At 53.3% G+C, this 20,118-nt stretch overlaps 6 protein-coding genes across 6 annotated transcripts; 2 read left to right on the top strand and 4 right to left on the bottom strand.

Moving 5' to 3' along the window:
* Positions 1 to 343: 343 nt before the first annotated feature.
* LAESUDRAFT_662877 (uncharacterized protein) lies at positions 344 to 5,474 on the top strand (the record flags this gene model as incomplete). The annotated part of the gene is made up of 10 exons (XM_040905021.1): positions 344 to 1,022; positions 1,070 to 2,252; positions 2,328 to 2,727; positions 2,781 to 3,385; positions 3,437 to 4,549; positions 4,604 to 4,881; positions 4,937 to 5,045; positions 5,102 to 5,163; positions 5,211 to 5,351; positions 5,404 to 5,474. The coding sequence occupies 10 exons, from the start codon at positions 344 to 346 to the stop codon at positions 5,472 to 5,474; spliced, it is 4,641 nt and encodes a 1,546-aa protein (XP_040759692.1).
* A 489-nt stretch (positions 5,475 to 5,963) lies between these two features.
* LAESUDRAFT_730652 (short-chain dehydrogenase/reductase SDR) lies at positions 5,964 to 7,334 on the top strand. Its single transcript, XM_040909884.1, has 9 exons — positions 5,964 to 6,052; positions 6,111 to 6,129; positions 6,185 to 6,284; positions 6,337 to 6,741; positions 6,800 to 6,808; positions 6,876 to 6,891; positions 6,955 to 7,058; positions 7,110 to 7,164; positions 7,224 to 7,334. Exons 1-9 carry the CDS (start codon positions 6,004 to 6,006, stop codon positions 7,247 to 7,249), a joined length of 783 nt encoding a protein of 260 aa, XP_040759691.1. The 5' UTR covers positions 5,964 to 6,003; the 3' UTR covers positions 7,250 to 7,334.
* Positions 7,335 to 8,347: 1,013 nt separating this feature from the next.
* Positions 8,348 to 10,054, bottom strand: LAESUDRAFT_442729 (uncharacterized protein). The gene is made up of 2 exons (XM_040902474.1): positions 9,913 to 10,054; positions 8,348 to 9,853 (listed from the first exon to the last, which is right to left on the bottom strand). The coding sequence occupies exon 2, from the start codon at positions 9,813 to 9,815 to the stop codon at positions 8,553 to 8,555; it is 1,263 nt and encodes a 420-aa protein (XP_040759690.1). The 5' UTR covers positions 9,816 to 9,853; positions 9,913 to 10,054; the 3' UTR covers positions 8,348 to 8,552.
* A 421-nt stretch (positions 10,055 to 10,475) lies between these two features.
* On the bottom strand, positions 10,476 to 12,732 carry LAESUDRAFT_730647 (DUF455-domain-containing protein). Its single transcript, XM_040909883.1, has 7 exons — positions 12,552 to 12,732; positions 12,219 to 12,488; positions 12,001 to 12,164; positions 11,781 to 11,947; positions 11,517 to 11,722; positions 11,449 to 11,460; positions 10,476 to 11,391 (listed from the first exon to the last, which is right to left on the bottom strand). Exons 2-7 carry the CDS (start codon positions 12,443 to 12,445, stop codon positions 10,821 to 10,823), a joined length of 1,347 nt encoding a protein of 448 aa, XP_040759689.1. The 5' UTR covers positions 12,446 to 12,488; positions 12,552 to 12,732; the 3' UTR covers positions 10,476 to 10,820.
* Positions 12,733 to 12,835: 103 nt separating this feature from the next.
* Positions 12,836 to 15,916, bottom strand: LAESUDRAFT_730644 (uncharacterized protein; the record flags this gene model as incomplete). The annotated part of the gene is made up of 15 exons (XM_040909882.1): positions 12,836 to 13,196; positions 13,253 to 13,797; positions 13,857 to 13,900; positions 13,953 to 14,034; positions 14,090 to 14,186; positions 14,238 to 14,274; positions 14,340 to 14,439; positions 14,491 to 14,592; positions 14,646 to 14,697; positions 14,750 to 14,914; positions 14,966 to 15,176; positions 15,231 to 15,309; positions 15,356 to 15,374; positions 15,426 to 15,537; positions 15,679 to 15,916. Coding segments are annotated over 15 exons (1,989 nt in total), but the record flags the coding sequence as incomplete, so codon positions are not given.
* Positions 15,917 to 16,931: 1,015 nt separating this feature from the next.
* LAESUDRAFT_763224 (uncharacterized protein) lies at positions 16,932 to 18,151 on the bottom strand (the record flags this gene model as incomplete). Its single annotated transcript, XM_040913228.1, has 2 exons — positions 16,932 to 17,950; positions 18,013 to 18,151. The coding sequence occupies 2 exons, from the start codon at positions 18,149 to 18,151 to the stop codon at positions 16,932 to 16,934; spliced, it is 1,158 nt and encodes a 385-aa protein (XP_040759687.1).
* Positions 18,152 to 20,118: the final 1,967 nt, after the last annotated feature.

Raw genomic sequence — 20,118 nt, 5'->3', positions numbered from 1 at the left:
TGGCTGCATACGCTTGAGCGCGACCCTATGGAATACATGACACTGACGCCAGCATTCACGGTGAAATATGGCTAACAAATTTAGTTTGGTCTTGCCTTTGGAAATTCACCTCTGTGACAACTGGTGTCACATATTTCCAATTAAGAGCTCGCTTTGAAACAACTTTAAATTGATACTTCATTTTTGCCTGAGGTCCTAAAAGGACTATAGTGCATATTTCCTGCCATAAATTGTGGCGTCTGCAGTGTAACGTTCGTTCACTGTCCTCCAGGCTTGCCGTCTCTCTTATACAAACAACAGCGTTGACTGCTGATGGTAGCCTCATCTTATTGTGTTCACTTCTATGGCTAGCCATGGCGAAAAACCGCTACCGCATGTTCCCCCGCACCGACAACAGCTAAGCGTGCTGACTGTCGACTCTCGCGCGCATCTCCGGCGATTCGTTTTGCAGACCTTGCGAGAGGAGGGAATAGTACGGGAGCAGGAGCAATGGGCAACCGCGCTGATAAGCGCCCTGTGTGAACTCGGTACGAGTATCTCGCAGGGTGCGTGGTTGCCTGGATTCAGGCGAGCCAGGGACGCCCGAAAGAGGCGAGAAGTGGAGAGGAATGCGCGCAGAATGCAGCAAAGACTAGAGAAGAAAGGTGAGAATGAGAAGACAAAGCCGAAGTTGGTTTCAAAGATGGCGTCGGAGAGCAAGGTCAACGATCCGGAAAGTAAACAATCTGCATCTGAGCACGGTTCGTCTCGCGAGACACCGCCGAGCCTTGTCGTCCTGTTGCAGCAGCTCCGGGAGTTGTCCTCAACTCATGTAGTGCAGCAAATGCCGAAGCCATCCATCAAGCACCTCTTACTCATGATGGAGCCGTATGCTCAACCCATCGTGCCGTCGTCCAGCGACGTGGGCTCCACTCTGACGCAGCAATGGCTGGAGTGTGTATTTACACCCAACACGTTCGCCTTTCCGGAGGTTGGACAGGAGGAGGTGCGTAATATACTTTATGGGTTGGATGAATGGGATGGTGAGTAGTTCAGTCATCGCGAAGAGCTTATGCTGAGGCAATTGAAGTCCGCCTCTACAAGGTAGCGAACGAAGACTGCTTGCTGATAGTCGGAGGCACGTTTCGGTTGAAGGGAACTGCCTCTGCCGCCCAGCATGCAACAATATCCAAAGTCCTCCGAGTATGCTTATATTTCTACCTCGCACTGCTCCTCGAACAGCACCTGCTATCCAACTCACATGTGGAAATCAAGTTCCCAAAGCCTGCACAGTCCGCTCTTGCGTCCGCGCCGCTTGTCTTAAGACCATCTCTGGAATCGAAGCCGCCAAAGCGCGAAAGCACCGTCGCTTCCGGTATCTGGTCCTTCTTCTCCAAAAAGACTGAGACGTTGTTGCATCATGCGGCGAGTATTGGGCCGACGCTGGCACGGCGAGGCTCACTGGAGCTGCCTCTAGTGCATCCGCCTTATTCGCAGCCCTCTATCGAAGCCAACAAACAGCGGCCGAGGCGGTTCTCTTTCATGTCTTCTACATCCCCGGACGCGACCAGCCCACGGAATAGCGATGAAGCCGCTACGCAACACCCGCTTCTGGCAGCACTGAAACACATAGATGCATATAAGGACTTGCTCTCCACATCCCCAGGCTTACTCATGCCCCTCCCAAGTGTGCTGGTTTCTCTCACAGAGAAGGAAAGTCAGGATCCGGACCGACGTCTGACTGCTGACGAGAAAGCTGCACTGAAAAGCCTCTTGGGCTGGGAATGCAAAGAATCGCTGGGTAGGGGCATGGTGGGTATGTCAGGCTTCGTGCGACAACAGGGAATATCTCTGCTGTACTCCGCGCACGTTCCGCTGCCATTGATCACGCCGCAGCCTCCGACGCCGGTGGGTACGGCATCTTCGTCATCAGCGGTGGTCCCTCCGCGGCTCACCGCCTGCGGCAACCGGATGACATGGGTCACGTATCGATATTATCGTCGAGGTGCCGAAGCAGACGAGAGTCTAGGCGAAGTGATCTCGAGATTGTGCGCCACTGCAGAGGAACCTTGCAATCAGCCAGGCTGTCAGTTCTTGCAGGGCGACCACGATTTGCGGTGGATACACGGAGGTGTGCGGATTGTTGCAACGGTCAACCTATTAAGCTCTTCCGCAAAAGATTCTTCACCAGAAGACGATGCTGTTCTGATGTGGGAAAGTTGCGCGGTGTGTGGTCGAGAGACGCGAAGGGAACATATGTCCGACGGCACATAGTGAGTATCCACCGTCTGGCACATTCTCTGTCTCCATCCGATTTGCACTGACTTATGTCGCCGATGTTGAGACAGCCTCTATTCGTTCGGGAAATACTTGGAACTCCTAATATACTCTCCTGTGCTGTGTGCGATCACACCGCCGCTTTGTGAGCATACGACCATCCCTCCTCGCCCGTGGCCTCAAGAAGATACGCCTCTTCCCAGGACGCGTCTGAACATACACCGCAGATTCGCATGCAAGTCACGCACTGTCACCTTCTCACTATCGAAGGTTGAGGATATCTTTGAGCTGCGGGTGCCCCGTCTGCAGATCGTGCGCCGCCGGGGGCTTGACAAGAGCTCGGATAAGAAAGGTTCATCCGCGACTCCGAATACACATAACGATAAGCCCTCTCTGGATGGCGATCGACGCGCTCTGAGACGGGAGATTATGCGATGGTGGCAAGGGTTGTCCGACCACATTGACAAGTTGGTGAGCTTAGGGTCACGGGGACGTATAGACTCATATGTTGATCGCACTCTCAGGAGGAGAACTTCATTGCCGACACCTGCAGTACACGTGCTAAAGCGTTACCGCGGTTACCTTCAGAAGATATCGCTTACGATCCGCTTGACGAGTCGGGCGTGATCACGCCTAAGGCATCTCTGTCCCGATTGCCTTCTTCCACCCCCACTATCGCGCCCATCAGTGACGGTCAGCTGGCACATTTTCTCCCTGCAATCAGTTCAACAGCGTCAGAAACTATATCCGGTTCATGGATGTCGTTGTCATCCACCTCTGCCAGGTCTTCGACGAATTCTTTGGGCAAAGACCCTGCTCAGCTGCTATCTAGTCTGCGCCATGCATTCCAGAAGGAAGAGCAAAACCTGTACGCAGAGCTGTCTAGAACGCCATCCGTGGCTCTCAACAACGTACGTCGCTCTTTCCAGGCCGCTGCCCGTGGAGCTTCGAAACGGTTGTCAGCGTGGGAGGTCAAACACTCGTCATATTTGTCCAAGAGCTTGCGGAGTACCGGATTTCCGCTCGTCACAGAGCCTGACTGGTGGCGAAGTGGCTGCCACGCAGTACCTGGAGGAAATGTCATTGTCCAGGAAGACGATTGGGGGAGCATCATAGCATTTACTCTCAGGTACGTTCGTCAACAGGCTCGCGCTGTCATGTCAATACTTATCTTTCCCAGTTCAATGGATTACAATAGGGAGTTAGCCGCTATGTCGAACCCGGCACAACGACCAACGATGCCACCGGTAGGGCCATCAACACCTGTCGTTGACGAGATTCGTTCATCATTCTTCCGTGCGGGATCTCCCTTTGGACGGCTACTACCTTCACATTCAGACCAGCCTGATCCTGACAGAGATGACACTGTATGGCAAGAGCCGGAAGCATTCTCTGCAGTAATCAGTCGCAAGGAACATCCGAAGGATTCGTCCTCCATGATCTCGTTCCGAGAGGCCCTTAGGCATAAAGCGAGCCCCGATTCGCCCATCTCTGCGACCAGCAGACCCGACAGTTCGAATACAAGCGCGAAAGGCCGAGGGATTATACCACCTTCTGCTCGAGTCAAGCCAGCTGTGGAGCTATCGATGCAGGCTGCGGGCGGACACTTGAATAGTCTACCAGATTCTGCTGACAAGATTCTGCAGAGTCTAGGCGCACAGTCGAATTTGGCTCTCCCAAGTTCATTGCAGTATTCGGGCCCGAAAACCCCTACCTCTTCATCTGGCTTCGTCGAGACGAATATCCGAAGAGGCAAGACTGCTTCCATCATCTCGACCGACAGCAGTGCAACCGCTGACGCCGATGTAAACTCCTACCGCAACGATATGCCTCCGCCGCTTCCTTCGAAGCAGCCCAATCAACAGCACTCAAAGTCAGAAGAGCATGCGCATATACCTCCGGCTACATCGTCATCTATCACTAACTCGTTCACCAATACGTTGGCTAGTGCAATGAGGTACATGCTTGCCCCTGGGGAGTCTCAACGCCCGCGGCCAGCATCCCCCCACCATGGCCTGCTATTCACGGAGTCTCCTGCAATTGACGATCGGCCGCATATCAAGTACGACTGGACGATTGGTAAGCGACTGAAGTTCAGTTGTACTGTGTACTATGCGACGCAATTCGATGCACTCCGTCGGCGATGTGGCATAGAAGACGTATACATTCGGAGCCTGGCTCGAAGCGCCGATTGGGCCGCGGAGGGTGGAAAGAGCAAGTCTGAGTTTTGGAAGACGGCTGATGACCAGTTCATCATCAAGACCCTCGTTAATGCCTGGAACGTAGCAGATCTGTGAGAAATTACTACCTCAGTGTTGAAGCGGTAATTGAAAGAGCCTGTCTACAGCCAGGTCCTGATTGAGCTGGGACCATCCTACTTTCGGTATATGGACAGTACGGCGACTAAGCCATCCATCCTTGCGAAGCTTTTGGGATTCTATACAGTCGAGATTCGTAATTTAGAAAGCGGCGCAACACAGGCGAAAGCCGACCTGTTGGTGATGGAAAATCTCTTCTACGATCGGAAAGTCACCAAAGCGTTCGATTTGAAAGGCATTCAAGGGCGGAAAGTCAAAGCATCGAACTCTGCTTCGAAGACTTTGTTCGATGGCGAATGGATCGAAGGTGATTGCACAGCCAGGCAAACTCTGCTATTCACTGATATGAATTTTTCACACAGATCAGCGCAGAGCGCTGACTCTCGTGCGTGCGTACTCTAAAGTCGTCTTTCAGGAAGCTATCAAGGCAGATTGCGACTTTCTGGCGAGAAGTAACATCATGGACTACTCGTATGTGACCGTGCACGTTTCTGATGGCAGACTGAGTCGCTGAGCCCATAGAATAGTCTCCTTTTAGGTGTAGATGAGGAGAAAAGGTTGATCGCTTGCGGCCTGGTGGATACTATAGGTAATTCGTCAGATTGGTCAGTCCTGCCAGATGCTGACAAAAAATAGGTAGTTACACCTTCGCCAAGACTCTCGAATACAAGGCGAAACAGGGTCTGAGTGCCGGAAAGGAGGTCACCGTAGTTCCTCCTCACGAATATCAGGAGAGATTTGTTAGCGCGATGGATGACTACTTCCTTGCGTGTCCGGGTACGTTGAACGGCACTAACGCAATCTAATTGGCTGACATCATCACCTACAGACAAGTGGTCTCGTCCTCTGGATGGTACTGAAGTCCCGCACGATTACAAACAATTGCCCAGCGTCCTGTGATGAATGTCGCCTCATAGTCTCTAGATCGTGCATTGCAGTGCGCTCTATATGTGCATTCGTACTCGACTTTTCACGCCAGATTGCGCTCTCACGCATTCGAATGAGCACGGTGGCTACCTCATATTGCATCCTCTGTCATATGATACGAATATCGCTGAATCGAACACTGTCGCGTGCGCATTTGTATCTTCTTGCGAACGAATTCTACTGTACTTGCCATAGTATTCTACATTATCATATCGCTCCAGGCGTGTGGTTTGGACCTGCTGACATTCATGCGCCCTAATTGTTCGTGGTGCAATATGATGCAATCTACATGAGCCACAATGAAGGAGATATTCCGAACTGTCGGAATTAATTGCTTCTGGGTCGGGCTGACCAAGATACTCCCGAGCTGGCGTATGTTGCTGACGTGGCCATCCGAGGTTCTATACTAGCCCCTTTATGAGATTCTCAGACAGACCATCGGCTCCAGGATCCTTGCGTCTCGTCCTCCCCATACCACAGACACCAGAAACAGCTCGCCATCATGTCTGTTCGTCCCGTAATCGTCATTGCTGGCATTGGAAATGGCACAGGTGACGATTGTCGTCCCCACTTCTCTAAATGAAGCTAATGCATATTGGAATTTGTCAGGCACCGGTGCAGCCACGGCGTATGTATCTCCTGAACCACTGTAAAATATGCTCTAACACCGAATGATATCACAGCCGCGTGTTCGCAAGGGCCGGATACAGAGTCGCCTTGATTGCACGCAACGCCGACCACCTCAACAGTGTAGCGAAAGACGTCAAGCAAGCTGGCGGCGAAGCAAGTGCAGATTCATCAAGTACAGCAATTACTGATTAAATATTTGCCATAGGCTGCCACGTTCCCCGTCCCAACATACTCCTACGAAGCGGTTACATCTGTGGTCCAGACCATCAAGGAGTATAAATGGTCGACTTCCGAGAAGCCAGAAATCCGCGTGGCCTTGTGGAACACGGGCGCCGGAGTCTGGAAGGGATTCCTCGATGTAACTGAGCAGGACCTGAACACCGTGGTGGATGCGAACATCACCGCGCCCTTCGCATTTTCTCGCCAAGTGATTCTGGCGTTCAAAGAGAACCAGATTGACGAGCTGGGCAAGAGAGGCACACTGCTGTTCACAGGAGCGACCGCGAGTCTCAGAGGCAATGTGACAACCAGCGCCTTCGCAGCGGGCAAGTTCGCACTGCGGGCTCTCAGCCAGAGTCTGAACAAGGAATTCGGCAAGCAAAACATCCATGTACGTAGTCCTTTTTTCGTGGAAAGCATGGGGAGCTCACGAACGATCGATACTGTAGGTCGCGCACGTAAGTACGCATCATAGTCACTCATTGCCTTTGAACTGAGCGGTGCATTTGTCGTGGTCTTCCATAGGCCATTATCGACGGAGGTTAGCAATCGGTCATCCTATAGACGACAATAATGTGCTGACTGCCGTTCGGGCTTTTTCAAGGCATTCTGACCGACCTTTCTCTTTCACGACGTGCCGATCCTACCGCGAACAAAGAGTGGAAGGAAAATGCTGATGTTCGGCTCGACCCGGAAAGCATTGCGAAGGTGAATGATTCGGTACTTCCATGCAACCGACTTATCTGACGCATTCGTCAGTCATACCTCTATCTGGCAAACCAGGACAGATCTGCATGGACCTGGGAGCTTGACTGTGAGTTGGCCGCGATTGCATGAATTTCCGTGCCTCCCTGATCATTGACTTTCTGCTAGTGCGCCCCGCCCATGAGAAGTGGTAGAATTTGGGCCAGAAGATAGCATGAAGTATCTGCCAGTGTACATGTACGATTACCGAGAGGTCCAAAGTTGAAACATCGAGTGCTTGAGTTTGACATCTGAGGCATGAGAGGTGTTCAGCTGTGCAAACAACTGAGATTTTATACGTTGTGGATCCCTTGTGGTCAAGCGATTGCGAGAAGATCGGTCGAAACAAGATACTTATGGTGGTGAGCAGACGCGAACGAGCGATCACTTGAGCTCTGTTGCCGCCTGTTGCCTCGCTTTGGGAAACTTTATGCTTGCCACCTATAGTAGCTAAAGCTGAAACCACAGCGGATTCTCGTCCACACTTCAGACGAAGTTGGATTCTGTAACTGTGGCAACTATCCCAAGTGACGTTCGCTAATTGACTAGTTGCATCCACTTCTGCAGACACAAAAACACAAAAACAGCAGTGACAGCTGCCAATGCACCACTCCGATAACTGAATATGAACGTTGTACACAGTCTGTATAACTTTCAATGTCACCGAATATCAATTCATAACACGTCATTTCGTACTCTCCAGGCCAGCCTGTTCATTCACCAGAAGAATGGTCGATAATCATCGTTGAAATTGCACCTATCTATCATCTGTCCGCTCGCAACGTGACCGTAACTCTATAAACCAGCTGCCTGTGTGTGTTTATCAAAAGATTCTGACTCTGCACAGCATTCGAGTAGGCCAGCATACAATATTGGTTGCACCTTCCCCAAGTTTGCCGATACTGGCGGACTGCAGCGCTCCTACAGCGCTCCTGATGCCATTACCATCATGGTCCTTGGTTCCTGACATATTCTTTTTATCCTTTCTGAGACTCGCTTGCATTTTGGATATTAGACTAACATGATGGTTTCGGTACATGCGCACCATTTTCTAGGCTGGAGCTATGAACTGTAGATTTCATGCTAGAAATCCGACGGCACCAGATTCCGGCGCTCATCCTCGCCAACCTTCGACCGCACGCCTTTAAAGTCTGGACATGTGCGGGCCGACAACTGTCTGCCTATGGCATTTGAAGTAACTAGAGTACAACAATTCAATGTCTTGTCCAACCGCACCTTGCGATCCAAATACATTCTGCAATCCTACACAGCGCACCTTGGATTACATGGCTCACACTCTTCCCACGCCAACCACGACGGCCAAGCCCTCCATCCCTTCGTATTATGCAAACCGACACTCCGCGCCACATCCCTTCCCGAAATACCGATCAGAGCGCAACTTCGACCGCTCCAACGGGTGCCTCAAGTAACATGCGGCGAGTCCACCATGGGACTCCGTCAACCAGCAAACGTCGCATGGCGTTCAATCGATGGCGTGAAGGTGCGCGCGGGATTATCCGGCAGCATTGAATCGTCTAGCTCCAGCGCAGACGGAAGACAAGTCTCGGATGCTGCTTTCATTGTGCGGCTGTGCGCCTTGTTCTTTATGGTGCTTCTTCTCGTCGGCATCACAGTGTACATGTCAGCTGAAGCCGTCGCAGGAGGGGACGACATCCACACAGAACCCCAACTCCAGCCACGTGTCGTTTCGCTAGGATTCTGTTCTCCAGGCATATCACGGCGGTTGGAACGAGCTCCGCCTTGCGCGGGTTCTTGAACTTCAGAGAGTGCGCATCCGGTAGATTGTCGGGCATCGTACCCAGCAGCCACGAGACTGTCGCTTTCGTTGAACATCCTCGAAGACGACCAATCGCCTCCGCTGCTCGACGTCCGCGCCAGCGGCGGCCGCTGCAACTCGACGCACTCGTCGCCAACGGCCATCAACACAACGCCACCATCTTCATCAGCCTCCTGCGAAGGCGTCCCGCCTGATCCAGGACCGTACGTCTCTGCGTCGCCCTCGCACTGCATCGGCCGGTACGCGTGGCTGTGAAGCCGCCGCAACAGTCCACGTCGCATCGATTTACGCCGCGGGCGAGGAGAAGGCTGAATAACGATCTCCTCCCCGACGATCGTTCCAACAGTGGTCTGTTCCAGATGTTTTCCGGCTGGGGACATGCCGTCAGCCTCGTACGCTAGAGCATCTAAACAGATCTCATCGCTTCTGGGGGCTTTCTTCTCCGCAAAACTATACATAGACGGGGGCTGAGAAGAGCCAAAGTCGCGGCTTGACATTGCCACTGCGCGCCTGCTCGTTTGACTAGCTTGTATGGAAATGTCGTCCTGTACGAGCGTATTCCCGCTCTCGTTCGCGCCATGCAATAGAGTGGCAACGCCCGACGAAGGTTGGTGGTTCCTGTGTGCACGCCAACGCAAGAGCAGCCGGACGAAGATCGCGCTGCATATCGCGCCGACGACAATGAAAACAGGAATGAAATAAGCGACACTGGTCCCTGACGATTCTCGTCTCCCGATTGGTGACCGGCTCGACGAAGATAAGGAGGTGCCGACACAACGGTGGGCGATTGAGGGAGGAGACTCGACGGCGATTGCGGAGACGGGGCTGTAGGCTGCCAGGTGGACGAAGCCTATCCAGACGAATATCACTGCGAGATGCGCGGCTGTCCATACAGCCTCTCCCACTAGAACAGTCGAGGGCATGGTGGTCTATTCAGATGTCCAATACTACTCCTGAGTTTCTGCAAAGATGACATCGTGAGTTTTACAAGCAATCAGTCTGGATCCATCAACGCCTCACCGAAAGAGGCAGCAGCTCAGCGTCAACGACCGAAACACCTTACTGTATGTGCAGCAGAAAGGCGAAGTGCTCGCTGCCATGAGACCCCTCGTGGGTTGAGGTCAGAATTCCTGTTCATCAGGGGCTTCTCCTTGCTAGCGGGTGTCATCGCTGAAAATGGTCCAGAATACATGGTCTTGGCGCGGACAAGATAATGGAAGCAACAGACGGGCTGCCTAAGCCGACGGGCTGCACATATTCACGATTCGATCGTGCCGAGGAAGGCGGATGTAGAGATATGGACCAACCGAAGGACTACGAGCGGAGGAGCCTATTTCCGGTTTTATTTTTGGTGCAAGGGACGCGATGGCCTACCGCGCGCATCGGCTGTGAGAGAGAGGGCATCGTGGATGCCTTGATCAGGGGACGCTGAGCGGATCAATGGAACAACTGTGTCTTTAGCATTACATCTCGGATGATTGAACTGTAAACCGTAAGACGTGTCTAGGGTCAACAGAAGAACTACAGACTTTAGATTTGAACGCTGAATGAGACAAAAGTGTAAGCACACCGCCTCACCAATGCACCTCTCTTCGAGTTGATCATGACTGCCAGTGCGCCTGGTTTCTCCCCGGATTGCATTAGCAATAGGGGCTCTAATGCCACCAGCTAGATCAAATTTCCTTAACATACTTTTGATGTAGATTGGCTATATGAGCTGGAAGTCGGGAAACGAAGAGCCTGAGCGAGAGATCGCCGCCGCGTGTAACGGTTACATTCATGCTTTGGGCGCCTACACGAACGTGAATTCACACGCCACAAGCGCGTTCGGAAAATGTACGCGACGAGAACTTCAGTACAACACTGATGCTAGTAGCTACTTTTGAGAAACGATAGCAGGGTTCATCAACAGTATTTACTTACTCTTGTCATGCTGTCTCCTTTGACTTTTCCCAATCGGCAGACATCTCTCCTCTGAGATCTTCGTAGAAATCTCGCGTCAGCCCCGCCTTTTCCCTATCCTCCACATTAAACGGTCCCTTGACGTCTCCCTTCCAGCATCTCCTCACCTCTTCCCGGAGCGTAGGCACAGGGTCAACGCCCTGCTTCGCACACACCCACGTGAACCACCGGTGTCCCGTCGTGACATGTGTCACCTCGTCGTGGTGGATCACCTCCAGTGCCCGCACGCTGTCCGCGTCGCCCGCACGCCGGAAACGCTCAATCGTACCCGGGTTCACATCCAAACCACGCGCCTCGTGTACGAGGTGGATGATCGCCAGCCGCGCACGCAGTGAGTTGAACGTGACGCGCGCCGAGTCCCAGAGTCCTGCGTGCACGGGCATTGTGCCATATGGTGTGCTGGGCGATATGGCGGCAAGACGCGAGACAAGCAGAGAGAAGTGTTTGGACTCGTCGAGCGCCATCTTGGTAAAGTCGGAGAAGAATGCAGGAGGGAGATCTGGGTGTTCCGGACCATAACGGGCCATGATGTCCCATCTACATGACGCATCGGTTGGGCCTTGAAGCGAAAATGTCATGAACACAAAAACTCACGCGAGATCAATCCTGAATGACGCCAATTCATCGCTGAACGATCAGACGCGTGCAAAAGAAGTACTCACGCCCATTGTTCAATGTTGGCCAACGCGTGCAGCATCATTGCCTTGTTCTTTCTCTTACCCATCCTGCCTGGATCCATCGTATTGCGCGTGTATGCTTCGTCTCTGAGCGGGACGTCCGGAGGCGTCGGGGCCTCAGCTGAGCGGTGCCCGATGGACTTGAGTTGGCCCATGCGGAACAATTGGACTGCATGCCTGGTGCGCTCTACCTATGAGCGAGTCGGACATCACGACACGCGGTAGTGCCGACAGACGCTTTGTACGTACCTTCAGCCGCGGGTCGGCGGTGTTCAGGATGAGAACAGCCCATTGCATTAGCGTCGTTGGTGCGCCTTCTGCGGGAACGATGTCTCCAAAAGGGGGATCAGTCATCCGCTCCGGCGGTGAGATTGCGAGATGCGATAGGTCAGGTGGCGGGGACGGGTCAGCGAACTCTGTCTAGGTAATTATTCCAGTCCGCGCGAAACCTACACTCTCCCTGACACACCTTCTGAAACGGGCCGCAACTCGACAAGCCGCCAGTTGGTCCCACCTTCCGGGATCTGCATCCACACAGCCTCTGCACCATCCTCGTCCGCCCGCACCTCCACCGCATACGTACATGCCTTGAGGCCCGTCTCACTTGCTCCCGTGCGCAAGTCAAAGTCATACCTTCCAACCCAATTTCGTCAGCTATCACTGCTGCATCGTTTACTGGGACGCTACCTGTGCCACGGACACACCGCGACCACGCCCGTCTCGCACTCCTCGATCTCTGCATGCGACATGTCTGCGCCGAGGTGCGGGCAGCTCGCCTCCATCACATATATCTGCCCATGGTCGAGCTCATCTTCCTCCGTATGTTGTGATTGCGTTCGTGTTTGTGACTGCCCGGCAGACAGGCGGAACAGAATGAGGGAGTGGTACACCCCCTCGCGCGAGCGCAGAGTCATTAGGAAGCGCAGGTGCGACTTCAGTTTCTCCAAAGGAGAAATCCTATGTATCAACTCTGATTCGAACTCGGTGACGTTCCCAGTGCAACGCCGTTATGGCACTCACAGCATCATTTCGGTGCTCATTGCATGCATAGACCGCAACCAACTTTGTGGGCGGATTACGGTCGAGGTCCGCTTGGTTGCTGGAGTGCGAATAGCACGAGTTCTTGCATACCAGAGTGACGAATGCCTGAAGGTCAGTGGGTGTGAAAAGAAAACTGAGAGCATTCAGTAGCGTTTCTCGCCTCGTAGTACAGATTGCAAGAATGCCTATAGTATAAGCGCCCGAATGTGGCTGCGAACTGCGACTGGGAATGCAAGGACCTAACCAACGGCATTGTACATGATGCATAGACTCTCAGCACTTTTTCATTATAACCCTATGATTATTGCATTGCTATAGATCACTCTACCGGAATGTGGTTAAGCGAAGACGAAGGCATAGATGACCAGTCTACAGTTACAGTACTTGAGATTGGCGTATAGGAGGATAGGCTACAATGTATGGCGAACGACCCCAGAGAACTGGACCATTCGCACATTTTACAAGACGAGTCAAGAAGACGAATACCAGATATCCGGGGAAACATGAACGAGTCTGACCTAACCGAACAGCCTCACTTCCGCTTGCATGGCATTGAACCCGTTGTCGAGCGCAGGCGGGTTCAGCCCAAAGTCGGTAAGGGGAGGGGACTCTGGCCATGAATAACTACGCGAGCCACCATGTTAGATGTGCTTCTCTTTCAGGTATGTGCTAAAGCTCACCCAGGCATCATCATGTCGCGCCAGTACGCAGGACTTTGCAGTGCAATCAGCGCACCCAACGTCTCTTCCGCATACCCATGTCCGTTTGGTGCGTTGAAATCAAACACTTCCATCGGCGCAGCACCAACCGTATACGCAGTGTCCGTCTGGTACACTGGCTCCGTGTTCATTACATCGTTCGCGAGCGTATGGCCTCCAGTCATAAGATGACCATGATCCTGGAAGCCCGTGGAAGACGACGCTGAAGGGTATGGCTGAGACGAGGCAGAGGTCGAGCTTCCAGGCTGCGCTGCAAAACCGCCGGTGTTGACCTCCGGCGGCTGGCTTGAGGGCGGGGGCTGCGGTTGGAGGCGGCCGCTCGTCGCAGTATCGCGCCGAATCTTGGTCAACAGACCGGCGAGGAAACGTGCGTGCAGCTTTGGCGTGTGACGATCATCGATAGCAATCTCGGGCGATTTCAGGGCCTCGATGAGCCGCCTTATTAAGTCGAAAATCTCCGTCTCCTGCTCCTGGCTGATTAGATTCTTGAACTCGGGACGCATTAACTGTATTCACGGTCAATTCAGTCGACGATAACGCGACGGTGCCACCCAATGCCGCTTACCTTGAGTAAGAACGCGGAAGCGAATGACGCAAACACGAAGTGTCCTGCAAGGGGTGAGAACGCATCCGGCGTCGGCGATTAAGCCCAAGAACATACCATCCGGGGAGTAGCGCATGTAGCCACTGGGGCACAACACATCTACCATGCACAAAATGACAGATTTTGCACTTTCGAAACACTAGAAATTTTCTCATGAACGATAGCCGAAATTTGATGAATATAAAGTAGCAAACTTTATCTAGGAAGAGCTGATCCTCCGGCCGGACACCACGTTTGTATGCTTGCTGGAACCCAAATGAATACATGACCAGCCTCGAGTAGTTCGTGAGGCTAGCCGGAGATGTTAGGGGATGCCACAATCGCGATATAATAATTACGCACAAAGGCAACAGTGATGCGCGGAACGCACAAGCAGGGTCTGCACATCAGCGCGCGTTAGTTCGGGTCATGACTCAACATGAAAAATGGCAATCGGGAACATACCGTCCAGATTGGTATCTCGCTCAAATCTCCCAGTCCACTCTTCGAAATATCGGTTCAAATCGGCGTCATGCCTGAGGGTCACCTCACGAAAGTCCAGATGCTGGTCTTGCGTCAGGACGTGTGGGCCCTTGACTATGAATGAGCCACGTACTTGATTCAGACCCGTTGGCGAGCTCGGGTCGGAGTAAATCTCCTCGTGGAAGTGCGCCATGATTCGAAGCAACTGTGTATATGATGACAAACCGGTGTCCCACTGCACCCAGCATTAGTAAAACTTTAATTTGGAGACGAAAGGCCGGAACATACCGGATGGTTCAAGTGCGACCTCTTGTACCAATCAGCCGAGTTGCGAATGATGCTAAGAAGTAAAATGAGAACATTGGCAATAAGGACAGACGAGTCATGCATACTAGTCTTCCCGGATGGTCGAAGGCTTCCCGAACTGCGTGGCCATTGACCGATCAAGATTATGGAGGATCAGCCAGGTCCGCTCCTTGTTCAGAACCTCACGCCTCTGACGGTCCGTCTTGGGCTTTATCGGCGAAACTTGGTGTAGATTCAGATCCGTCGCGACGCTAATAACCGAGAATGAGCAGTTATCAACCGAAGTCTGTGGTATAATATACCGTATTGCGAGACCAATGTACAGCCAGCTCCGATCCTCCTCCCAGCGCCTCGCGGGCACCGCATACGTGCTCAGCAGGATGTAGGCCTGAGAAAGCTCAACTGATTTCCATCCATTCAACAAGCCGTCCGCCGCGGCGCGTCTTGCGAAATGCATCGCAATGGGGTAGATCTCGGATTTTGCCTGATAATACCGAGACGCAATTGCACAGACTGGAATTATAACGTCGGTACCGTGCTATTACCAGCTACAGGACTAGTACTTACCGACGGTGAACAGGAACGGACACCTTGCAAAGGTCGACTGGACGGTGTGGATTTCACGGTCGAGCAGAGTGACGTGTACCTGAGAGGCGTCAGGCAACAATGATAGAAGCGAGGAGGGCACTTACATTGAGCTTTGTATAGAAACTGCAGTAGCCGTCAGTGGGGGCTTACAACAGTAAGAACAGTAATGCGTACATTTCGAACAGTTTATCCACGTCCTCCGGGGTGACAAGGCCGTGCACGAGGATCTCCGGAGGGCCATGATTGTCGATCAAAGATGCCCGAAGAGAGAGGTCATATGCGGGACCTGACACTCAGAGTCAGTATCAACCGCATATATCCCAATCTGCAATGATACTTACCCGGCCTGAAGTACGTCTCGTTCGCAAAGCCCTATGCGACAACCGTCGCGCGTTCGACATCAGCCATCGGAGAACAATGGCGGAACCACATACCACGTTATCATCATCAGCGTCCGCTCCAGCCTTATCTTTCCCTGATTTCTTCGCCCTAGTCGTGTTTAGGGACAACCTCGCAAGCAGACCAATGGGCACGGTCACATCTGGCAGAGCCTGCGCATCAGCACCTTGCGATGGGCCGTCCAGATCCTCTGCGCCTCCTCCAACGCTGCCTCGTTCTGTGCGATCATTCTGATCAGCGCCTTCTTGCTCACCCTCCGAGTCATCCTCCCCTTCCTCCTGGTCACGTGACCCGAACTGGAATGCATCCGCGCCACCGGACGAGCCTGCCGCTTGCACGCTCGCCTCCAAGCGGTCGAGCCACTCCTGAACGTTGCGATTGTACTTGTCCGAGGGTGAGGTCGCATTCCTGTATGTCGCGATGGACAAAGGCGTCGCTGTATAGGGGTTGTTGGACTGTACGAAAGCGAAATAAATTCCCGGTCAGCGGGCTCGCGCATGCACGTTGGGCGCATCACCTACCTCGCGGACCAGCCGTTCGATGATCGCATCCTTCTGACGGATCTGCGCGAGGAGATACTCGCGTTTGCTGATGTGAGTAGGCATAGGTGAGTATGATGTTGACTTCTCGTCAGGGGAAGAAGCCGCAGAGAAAGCAGAAGACATCGCAAACGTAACGAGAATAGGCGCGATCGCCGGATGTACAGAGACCCACGGGGGGACGGAGTGAATCCTCCTCCGACCTACTTAAGCCGGGGGCCCCGGGTCTGATCTAATCGATGTCCTGCAGGCGAGGGAGCGCTGGAATTGTATTCACTCACTTTGGTGCACTGCGTGGCTTGCGGCCCTCGACTATGCAAGTGTTTCCACTCGCCTTGCAGCGCTTGCACGTGTTCTCGCCTAGTGGGAAGTCACATTTCATCTGCACACGCGGTCATTCCGTTCCGGACCCGCGGACAAACGGCAGGGAAGAACAATGCGAGGACGGTGAGAAGCCACGATCGCACGAGCGGTAAGGAGAGCGTACCTTGAGCCTCTTGCAGTACTTGCAAGCCCCTGGCCTGTGTGTGGCGTTTCAGCGGAGCGAACACGAGGCCGCCGAGCCATATTCAGGAGAGCGATCCGGTGTCAGAAGCAGTTCGGAGGTCATAATTGTAACACGACGCCACCGGCGATGTGTCGAGGCGGAGTTCAGGTGACATGAAGATTGAAAATCCAAGAATACGAGAAACAGACGCGTGAATGAATAAGGATGTCAGTGGACTGAAATATTTGAACAAAGTTACGATACGCACAGTCTGTTTGGAAGCTCATTGCCGGTGACCGGCGGCACGATGATGTTCGCAAACTCGTCCTCGTCGCTCGGTGAGTCGCTTTCCCGCATTTCTGTACGTCCACGCTTCTTCTGATTTGTCGCTTTCTCCCTGCCCTTCCCCGCTTTGTCTTGGGCTTTCCTGCCTGTGCTCTGGCCAGGGGAGGCCTGAGCGTTGGGCGCGATCGAGACGGCCATGGGTGTCTGAGCTTGTTGGGGTGAAACGAACTGCGAGTTTTGCGGATTATCCTCCGCAATCGATACGGGCGACGAGGAGTAGCTGTTGAGCTCTGAGGGCGCATACGGCGGGCCAGTTGCAGCAATCTGCTGATCAGGGTGCTGATACTCCGAGAACCGGTACTGCTGTCGGGGAAGTGTCTCATGGGACATGATTCGGGAGTCGTTGGCGTAGAGGTACGTCTCAGGCGGCGTGTCGTGGGTGAAGGTGAACGACTGTTGCTGGAAGCTGGCATCCATGACCGTAGACGCCTGGACGTGTTGAGACAGTTGGGAATGTGGCGTATCAACGAACTGGGTCGGGACGGGCGCTTTGGTAACAGGTTGCTGGCGTGTCGTCCGCGGAAGCCGTCGCTGAAGCCTCTCTCTCGTTGGACCTGGGGCGAAGCTCTGATCATATGCACCCTGGTTCTGGGAGACGAACTGCGACTGGACGAAATTAAAATGGTTCTGAGGCTGAGGCTGGAGCATCTCCTGCATCTCCTGGAGTTGCTGCGGGTAGAGAGCGTTACCGATGTGACCTGTCTGGAGTTGGTAGTCCATCTGTCCTCCGGTCGGGAAGTGAGTCTGAATGAATTGCTGATAGTCTACGGTATCTTGAGGCTCGATAGCGTGAGCTGGGTCATAGGACAGGGGAGGTGCGCCGAACATCGGGGTGCTTGGGCCTGCTGTCTGGTCGGAAGGGAGAGTGGTAGGCGATGGACGACGCAGACTGGGATCTGGATTGGTGAAGGACCAAGTGTGCTGCCCGTCTGAGAGCAAGTCAACACAGCATGAATGCGAGGACGGGAAGAGATAGAGGAGGTTTGCCAACCTGCGACGAGGGCGCTACGGTGCTTTTGACCTCCGGTGCCAGCTGGGGAGACAGAGTGATTGATGGAGGCTTCGTGGATCACACGGTGGACATCAGGGCGAGGACTGACGTTCGCTGTGCTGGGGAGGGTCTGCGACATCGAACCTGTGCCACCACGGAGGTCGTAATGTGCGTAGCAAAGTAAACAGTCAAAATGTCCGGTAGAAGCTGCAGCAGTTTCTCCCACAGAGCCGCCCGTGTCAGCCTACTCGGTCCGCTTTATCGTCGCACGTCGACGAGGGGGGGTCGCACAGGATTACGGTTGACCAGAGGCTGAGAAGTGAGATTGGGCCGAGCGCTGGACATATTCCGATGTATGGTATTGTGCTGACAACGTTCCCTGCACCGCTCAGCTGTGCACCGTCTCACGATCTCACGAGAACAGTAGCCTAATAAGCCGGTACCGCCCATTTAAGCGCCCATGCACGTGCAACTCAATATCGTGGCGGTGAGGCTTAGCCCGGGGGACCGGGGGACGAAGAATGCAGCATCCGATACTATAATGAAAAGTGACGTCTACTCGACAGTCTACACAGAGCTCAAGGCGTTCCACACCAACGACAAACGACGCAGCCGGCTCAGACAAGTCAAGCGCGGGACAGATAATCTCTTCTAGCCCAACCACCAAGACCGCAAGGATCGACTTCGCTGTCCCAGGCTCTCCCGCGAGTAGGCGCTGCTGACAGCGCTGATGCTTCTGTGATCGTACAATGCCGATGAGTCGGAAGAAGGGCATTTAAAGCTGTTGAATCTTGACATATCAGCTGCTCAGAACATATGAGTGATTGGTGGGATATCGAAATGAGCTGCATTCTACCTTAGCGCGACTACGACTTACACGTATAACCCATGAACATGACCAGATTGAGTTCACCCGCAGACGAATCTGTGGCCCACAGTGTGGCAAAGCGCCTGGTACGGGCGGCGTCTGGTGTCTTCGCACAAGTCATCTTCGATGATGTCCACATAAACATCTTCTAGTGGCCCAGTGGACGTGATGACACGCCACACATTGACTCTCGGTTTTTTAAACGACCCTTTTCGGCATCTTAGATGACGGCGCCGTACGTGGATAGCGATGCCCGCAGAACACGGAGAGTATGAGAGCGCCGTGGCTAAAGTCTGGACACCGAGGAGAACAGCTGTTCACATCGTTCGACGTCCAGATCAAGGTAACTGAGATTCTGAAACACAATCGCATCCCACTCCAGGATCTCGCGGTTTGTCGTCAGTCATAGAAATCCTCACTCAAATGAACAGTGCTTACGCCGGGAAAGCACCACGTATTCGTAGAGCACTCAGGCCGACGCAGGTTCTGCAGGCCCAACAACTCTTGAAGGCTCGGCAATCGATTACGTGAACGCTATAGCTGAAGCTACGGCACTGATGAAGATAAGAATTACTTCCATCGTTCGACGTCCAGATAAGGTTGGCTGCGATTGACGAGGAACACGATGCACGAGCCCGGCAATGAGAACACCCGCTTCGAATTCAACTGACTAGAGAAGAAGCCACGACCGATGCCGTACACCGGCACAGCATGTAATGAACGACTCGAAAGATGACACTCGAATACCGGCCGACTTACGTATTCGCCGTACATCTCCAGCGTGGTCGGAAGCCACACGCAGACGCCAGCATTGCCATGAAGCTATTCTTGAGGGGGGAGAGACCATGGGGGCGTACGCACGCACTCTGCGCGCACAGCACAGCTATAGATAGCGCCAGCGAGACAAGAGGCGAGGATATGTCAAGCAGCGCGAACGGCGGTATCAACGGAACCCGATTTGTCAGGCAAGTATATCCGGAGTCGGGGGAGGTTCGAACCAATTGTCGAGTCTGCTCACCGCGGGAGACTACCTCATTTGCACAACGAGGCAAGAGAGAGTCGCATAGTTAGCACGTCATGGAAGCTATCTGGCAAGAGAAGAAATGGGTGACAACTTCTAAGCTTAGCTGTCTCGCGACCGAATCTAAGTCGGATGAGACACGAAAGACATTTCACCATTTATGACTACCCAAAATTTAAATGACACTAAACCCAATGTATGAACGAAATGACAGGAT

The sequence above is a fragment of the Laetiporus sulphureus genome (assembly GCF_001632365.1).
Source record: "Laetiporus sulphureus 93-53 unplaced genomic scaffold LAESUscaffold_53, whole genome shotgun sequence".
Lineage (NCBI taxonomy): Eukaryota > Fungi > Basidiomycota > Agaricomycetes > Polyporales > Laetiporaceae > Laetiporus > Laetiporus sulphureus.
The sequence above is the reverse complement of the archived record's forward strand: the minus strand, read 5'-3'. Positions and strand labels throughout refer to the sequence as shown.